Raw genomic sequence first — 8,012 nt, 5'->3', positions numbered from 1 at the left:
ATTTTTCGGTCCGAAATTATTGTTTAATCTTGACCAACGCCTCCGCGAAAGTGAATGTGGCACGGCAAGCGGCAATTCAGTAACCTTTTACCCCGGATGTGGACATTTGCACGCCCCTCAATTAGCCATTCGATCCAGTGAAACTCGTTTTGCTTTTTTTGTTTTATTTTTTTTTTCTTCAATTCTCAACTAATTTTATTTTTGCTTTCTCTTGTTGTTTGGGTGAAATGCTTTCGAGTTTTAGTTTAGTGACACCCTAAAATACGTTTTCGATTTTTGTTTTTATCGCTATAAATTACAATTTAGAGTTTGAATCTAATTGGCGTACAATTTGTGACCTGAACTGCGGAACTGAAAAACAAACATCTAACAATCAAACAATATGTCAATCTATCGATCTGCAGTCTGTGCCAACTCATACTTATGATAATTAGGGTCATCTATATTATCCTTGTTTATATTGAGATCGCTTAAAGTACAAAAACACTTGTAGTTAGACTAACACGAGAGTTTTATTGGGGATTCTAGGATTAGGTTCCAATAGGTGTTTTCGTGAAAGTATTTTTTTTTTCTTCTAAGGGATTGCTGTCTATACACTTACAAATTCGACCTCCGGCTTCACCGAATCGTATTTAATATTGCATAGTAGCGAGTATAAAGAGTGGAAAAGTGTTTCTATAATACAATAGAGGGGCTGGGTATCGAACCAATTGAATGTCCTCCAGCTATCTAGCTAACTAACTATGCAGACAAATGCATTTAAGTCGACAGGGAGGAGCTTGCAGGAAAAATGTGTATTTCGTTGTTGTAAAAGTAATAATTTCCAAACCCAATTACAAGATAATGGTAACATTCATATTGTCGACTCATGTATAAAATGTAAAATAAATCAAAATGTTTCACTTTCCAAAAGAGCAAGAAATCACCATAGAAATTTGTTACTTTGGATTTGTATAATAATGTGAAAAATACTTTATAAACTGGCATTAAGAGTGTGAAATAATAAAAAATATATGTCATAAATTAGAAACTTTTGAATTTTGATAAGAGACAATGTTGATTCCTGCAAGCTCATGCCTTCTTTGGCGGACCAAAGTCTCTCGATTTTCCTCCTGCCCCATCACCTAATCCTCCGGCTGTACACGATTGCGATTAGCTCTTGAAAATATCCTGTCCGGGCTGCGGAGAGGCGGGAGATCCACCAGAACCATTAGCACCAGCACTGCCATCCCCATTTAACCGCTTCAGCATGGCGTTCCGGTGCAACCAGTAGGGGGGTGGATCGGGTGGTTGTCCTGGGAGTAGGGTCTTTGTCTTCAGGTTGCTGGTCGGCGGCGGCTTTGGACTGTGCGAGGCTGCACTGTACATCACGGGGTCCGCCAACTGCGCAGCCGACTGTCCAATGGCCACTCGCAAAGGAGTCTCCTTTTTCCGGATCGTATCGCAGGTCTCCTTCATCTTGCACAGCTGATCCTGCAGGTTGCGGTACTCTTCCAGAAACCTCTCCAGCTGCGCGGCATGATAATCATAAGCGGCCACCGATGTGTTTGCCGCTCCGGCGGCCCTTGATGCCAGGGCTGAGAAGTCCAGAAGGGGCGTGGCCGCACTCGACAGAGATCGCTGATGCTGGACCGGGCTTGAGGGCAGACTGGGCTTCTGGCCCAGGTGACCCGGCAGCAATTTCCCTTGGTGGGCGCCACTTTGCACCAGGTTAAGGAAACTATTGGCCCGCTGGCCACCGCCCGTGTAGGTGGCCGTGGTCGAATAGTTAGCATAACTCGATTCCGCAGAATACCTTCTGCCCAGACCCATCGCTTCGTTCAGGAAGCTTCCATCGCCCAGGGTGCTACTACCATATTTACTGGAGTTATCCGCCAGCAGGGGTGATTGGCTATCCGAGGAGTTGCGGAAGTACTTTCCACTGGTCTTTAGTTTTCGGGGGAGCGTGCACAAACCCCCATTCGGAGTGGCCGTGGCTTGGGCATACCCCTGACCCCGACCTTCCTGCTGCGCCTGGGCCACCGCATACTTGGCTATATCCAGCAGATCCGGATAGTTGCTATCGAACAAGTCGCTCTCTTGCCCCTCACTACAGAACACCGAGGTGGCCATCTCGTCCGCCGGATGGTTTCCATAGTGCGCGTAGGGCGTGGCCTGTGCATTCAGAGAGGATGGTGCCGCCGAGGTCACCGGTTTGCTGTGCGGGGAATTGATCTTGGTGGTGGCAATGGGTGTGGTCTTCCAGGTGTGTCCGGCATAGCCCGCTAAGCGAGCAGCAGCGTCCACCTGGCTGGAGATCGAACTCGATGCGGAATCGGTGCTGGTGGAATGAAAAGAAGAAAAAATACCTTTTAAATTTTTGTGGGACTCAAGAAAAACTCAAAAATATTAAAAAAGTATAATAAATCTTTATAAACTGTTAACAAATTAATGCAAGGATAACGCGAGTATACATTTTGAAAAACAATGAAATAAGACATTTTTTGTCCCACCGCCCAGTTGAATGAGCTGTCCCCCTTTGTTTTCACAGCCCTAGTAATTGCCTGCATCCTATATTGCTTAAGTGCTTGACTTTTCATATTGTCGTTATTCGGCAGTGTCATCGTCCATGAAGATAACCGGCACCGCACATCCATTAACCCGCACTCGTACTCGCATCCGCGGCAGGATTCCTTTTACATGACAAGCGCCAATCAGGCAGAGTGAGTTCTCAGTGTGCCCGAAATAAACCACTTCTCCGGATCGTGTGTATGAGGATGTGGATGTGGTCTTGGATGTTGAAGGTTGGGTCCGGGGGGCAGGACGTTGAATGTGGATGTGCTCGCATATTTCGCGCGTCATTAGCACGCGCGTTCTCATAGTCGCCGGAGATGGAGGCGGATGGCTGGTGGGCAATGGGCGTGGGGTTTTTCGAAAAGGAGGCTCGAGACCAGAGTTGAAGTGTCAAGTGTTGCCCATAATACGGACGCAATACGGAGATCCGGGCGCGTTCCGCACTCGAGCATGACAGCTCTTTGACAGGGACACGGACGGCCGGTCGGGGGACAATTGCCACTCGAAGTAACGAGAACCGCAGAAACAAAGGGCACCCGAGGCATACACTGAGTGAAAAAATCATGGTAATGGTAATGAGCTAATACAGGCTGTAGATTTTAAGCTTTAACTAAAATCTAAAGATATATTCAAAACCTACAAACGAAATTAAAGAAAAAAATAGGGCCAAAAATGTTTCAATTCATTTAATTTGAAGAATTCCCCCACTTTTTGCCCGGTGTTGGACAACTTACCCGCTGATGTCGATGAGGCGCGGTATGTGCAGATCCGTTTCCTCCAGCGGTGCTGAATTATTCGCCCCGGATGCGGAGACAACATGGCCCTGGGAGCCCTTCCTCTGCTGATGCTGCTGCTGCTGCTGATTGGGATGTGGGTGGTGCTGGCTCGCGGGCTGCTGCTGTGGGTGGTGGTGCAGCTGTTGCTCCTCCTCCTCGTCATCGCAGTGGGTGGACACGTGCAGGTAGTCTCCATTTCTCCGCTGTACACTTCCTGCACTCGGATTTACGATGGCCGCCGCCTGCCCGGCATCGTTGTCGCTTAGTGGCGTATGAGCTGCCCGCAGATAGCCCTGCTCCTCGGCATCGTGAAAGAGGCCGGCGCCCGTGGCACTGCCGCCTCCGCAACTAGCCCCTCCTCCTAGATCCGGTCTCGTTCTGGCCGTCATCTCGATCTTCTCGTAGCTCTCGCTTCTCCTCACAGGAGGTACAGAGTTCCAGAGACGCAGCTTTCTTCGTCTTTGCAGGGAACACAAGCAAATGGCCGCAAAGGAGGATCCACCGACGAGGAGCAGGGCGGCTACCGCCCCCAGCAGAATAATTCTTACGCCCCACGGAGCTTCCGGGGGTCTACGGGATACTGCCAGAGTCACACTGGCCTCCACTTTTCCAGCCTTATTTTCCGCCGCACACGTATAGATCCCGGCATCCTGCATGTCAGCCGTGAGAATGGTCAGGTTCGAGGCATTCCTCAGCATGTTGACCACATAGGTCTTCCTACCCTGAGTAGCTGCCGCTGTCCTGGGCTCCGAATCGGAGTCACCATCCCCGCCAGCACTGAGATTGGCTATCAGTCGGTTTTTAAGCAGCCACTTGACAGCCGGTTGGGGTACTCCTTCTACGTAGCAGCTCATGGTTATGTTCCTGCCCTCCACTCCGTGAGCTGTGGTGTCCGTGGCCACGATTTGTGGAACACACGCAAAGTCATCTACATCGAGCTTATCCCAAGCCCTTCCGGACAATCTTGGAGGAGACTCACATGTTGGAGGTATGCCACTCGGTATATTCTGCTGCAGCATCCAGGCCCTCAAAGGACGCAAGGAACAGCTGCAATTCCAGGCATTGCGCGCCAACTCCAAACCATGCAGTGAAGCCAGCGAGGTGATGGTGCCACTCCTGACCTCGCTCAGCCGATTTCCATCTAGTTTCAGCCACTCCAGACTGCTCTCCAGCCCGGCAAATGCTCTCACAGCGATGTGCGACAGGCGGCAATCGCTCAGCTCCAGCTTCACCAATTGTGGGACATGACCAAATGCATCGTCCGGCACTCTCAGTATGGGGTTGCCACTTAGACGGAGCTCCCGCAGCTCCGAGACATGGTAGAGGGCCAATGACGGTATGGCCGAGAGCAAGTTCTGGCTCAGATCCAGTTCCACCAGGTTGATCAGCTTACGGAAGGCATGACGTTCGATCAGCCGGAGGTGACACCTGGCCAGGTACACCTTCTGCAGGTTTAGCAACTGGGCGGTTGCGAAGCTATCGTCGGGTATTAGTTGGATCTCATTGCCGCTAAGGTCCAGCAACTGAGTTCCCGCGTCCAGCGGCTGTGGGATGTGGGTTAGGTTGGCGTTAAGGCACAAGACGGACTCCTTGCCGCTCTTCCACTTGCACTCGCACACCGCTGGGCACTCGGCCCTCAGCTGGCCCAGCTGGGAACAGCAGCACAGCAGCCAGAGTAGCAGGTGCAAATGGAGCGGCAGGCGTGGGCGCAGGGGCGGGTGCAGGCGCCGCTGGGGGCGTGGCCCTTTTCGACGCACCTTCGTCGCCAGCGTGCGGCGCTGGGCGCTGTTGTCGCTGGCTATGTCCTGACCGCTGGGCGGACCCGGAGCCTCCAGCGTCGCGGCTGCTCTTCCCGCTGCCATCGCATACTCGGACTAGAATGATTCCGGATGAGTATCCCGATTCCTATCCCGCTGGTTTACCGCCACAGGTCTACAAAGAGTCGGAAAATATGGGTATATGGTTAGTGCGGCTGTCATAAACTCAGGACTGCGGACAGTTTAATGAGCTGCAGGAAGAGTCCCTATATATTTCTGAGGATGCACCACTATAAATAACTGAGGGTAAAGCAAGCAAAGAATGAAACTAGTTTTGAAACAATTTCTATAGCTTAACCGTAATTTACCCTATAGGCTTTTATGGAATATTTACGTTAATTATTTGTTGTATTATTTTATTAAATAATCCTGACCAAAAATTTCATTTCGAAATAAATATTTTGTTAATAACTTAATATTTTTTCTTCCAGTGCTTTTCTGAAACCCCTTGTCTTGGCCACATTAAGTCATAACAACACCCAGCCAGGAGTTCCGCAACAGAGCTCTAATTCCCCTTCTACCATGCCAAACTTTAGCATAGCTAGAATTTCGGTTTTCTGTTTTTTCAGTTTTTTGTTTTTGGTTATGCCCCGTGGTTTGTTTGACTTGGCTAGAGTCTCAAATCGCCCACTGTGATGCGCGTGTGTATGTGTTTGTGCGGCATGTTGCAATTATGGCCGTCGACCATGCAAGCCAAACACAAAAAGTTCCCGGTTCTACCCCCTACGCGACACTGCCTCTTGCCAGGCTTAATACATGAAATTTGCATGCAGGCAACGGGGCGTATGCACAACATTTTGGCATTTCCGCGTTAATTTTTCGAGCCCAAGCCGCATGCCTGTCGAGTTCCTATCTTGGTCGCTTTGGTCGCAAGGCACCTGCTGCTCCTTCTAGTGTAGTGCGACTTAAGCTATATAAATTTAAAATCGCTTGTATATAAGTAAATTTAAAAAAATGATAAAAAACAATACAAAACATTAAACGTAAAGAAACTACAATTGTTGCTTTTAAAATAAAAGAGACGGGCAGCTAATTTTTTGCGAAACGGCAAAAATAAAATTTGTATATATGACAAATGCTTTTTCACAGATTTCGCAACGAAAATCGGCTTGTTGACTACCCGATGGCATTTCACAAGAATCAGTGATTCGATTTCAAGGGGCAAATATTGAGGCTGTTGCAAGTGCCTGTTGGGCAAATCGATCCAGTGATGGCTCAATTATAAATTAACGCTGCATAAATACTTAAATTAACATGCCCGGTTGGTCGAATACTCAATCGGGCTCAGAACAGTTGACTTTTGGATACGAAAGCGAGTTTTTAATGTCGGATTCCAAAGCGAAGCAGAATGGGAAACGGCAACAGAAACCGCAAAGCAAACAAAATGCTTGCAAAAACCGCGATGGTGTCGAAATGGAAGGGGGTGTGAGTAAAATGGAATGGCTTTGTCACTTACGTCGGGATGTGGGTGTGTGTGTTTGTTAGTGTGAGAGTGGAGGGCGTTTAGGGGTCAATACACTGGACTCCAGCCGCAGAAATGAAATGAAGTTTTTGCATGTAGCTAAAAATACTCAGCTGCATTTTTCCCCGGCCAAAACAAAGACAAAACGAGTACGAGTACGAATACGAAGCAGATACTGAAAAAGGGAAATGCCCGCAGACACAGATACAGATACGAGTGTGTGTATGTGGTTCAGTGGTTGTGGTATTGTCGTTGCCGTTTATCATATGTGAGCACTACGCCGTGAAGTATGCAACATGCAAATGCAAATGCTGCTGGCTGGCTGGCTGGTTGGGTTGCCTTTGTTGTGGCCTTTCTACGGCGCCTCCTTCGTCAACCAAGTCCAAGTCGTGTTTGTTCTTCTTGTGCACTTGCTGCAGACACTAATCCTATTTATGTTGCATTGCAGCGGGGTTAATAATTTTATTTCCAACTGCAGAACTGCAGTGTCCGCTGCAGTTTTCCATTCCCGTTGTCGCTTCCAAAAGCCGCTTTCCCTGCTTATGACACACGATACGTGCCCGGGGTTGGAGAAACTTTCAATGGAGCTTGTCACACACACAAAGACGAACAGAAAACCGGGAGCAATGGCCCCTGTTTAGAGCGGCGGAGCGGTGAGATTGGGACGTTCAGCCCAATGAAACTCGCATTAATGTGGGCTATAACAACTCACAAATGTTATATCTCACGTGTCACTGAGGATTCCCAGAAATTGGGAAACATACACTTAAAACCAAGCTCAATAAAATATATTAGGATTCTTATATAAAATTTTGAAGGCATGACACAGTATTAAAATCAAGTAAGCACAAGTTTTGACCAATTATTAAATAATTAATTTAAATGGTAGTCAAACTATTGAAGCCTATACTAAAATGTTTTCAACAGGATATCCTTATTTTTTCGGCATTACTTAAAGTAAGCTGTTCCTAGTTGAAGTCCATAAGTTATGCTTACTCGGTTCGAGATGTATTATGTGACAGCTGCCAAATGGCGGCAAACTTGGTTTTTGGCACGGATTTTTGGCCAACTTTGTCTACGTTCTCTCTCGCACACATTCTTAGCCCTTGCTTTAATGTAAAAATAATGTCTTTTCGGGCCGCATAGATTGCAAATAAATTACGCACACACCGAGGTGTCGGGGCTGAATAGGGGGTAAGCTGAGTTCGACTGAGAGAACAGATTAAGTGGCCCAAAATGCTGCCATCGTTGACTTCATAAAGCCACATATACACACACAAACATATAAGCAAATAGGGCTAAATGGGAAAACCCAATCTGGCCAAAATGGCAGTGCCATTAATTTCACTTTGGCGCCGCGTTTCGCTTGCTGAAACTTTAATTAGAAAATCCCGGCCAAGATTT

At 47.8% G+C, this 8,012-nt stretch overlaps 1 protein-coding gene across 2 annotated transcripts in view; it reads right to left on the bottom strand.

Moving 5' to 3' along the window:
* Positions 1–561: 561 nt before the first annotated feature.
* LOC6611374 overlaps positions 562–8,012 on the bottom strand; it is a 30,617-nt gene continuing 23,166 nt past the window's right edge. For both annotated transcript variants that reach the window (XM_002035883.2, XM_032726764.1), the window contains exons 3-4: positions 3,288–5,261; positions 562–2,320 (exon numbers count right to left, since the gene is read on the bottom strand). In XM_002035883.2, the coding sequence (XP_002035919.1) occupies positions 1,153–2,320; positions 3,288–5,191 (3,072 nt within the window). In that variant the 5' untranslated portion in view covers positions 5,192–5,261 and the 3' untranslated portion in view covers positions 562–1,152. The remainder of the gene's footprint in view (positions 2,321–3,287; positions 5,262–8,012) is intronic.

Source organism: Drosophila sechellia, chromosome 2L (genome assembly GCF_004382195.2).
Source record: "Drosophila sechellia strain sech25 chromosome 2L, ASM438219v1, whole genome shotgun sequence".
NCBI lineage: Eukaryota > Metazoa > Arthropoda > Insecta > Diptera > Drosophilidae > Drosophila > Drosophila sechellia.
This window is presented reverse-complemented; position numbering and strand designations above follow the sequence as displayed.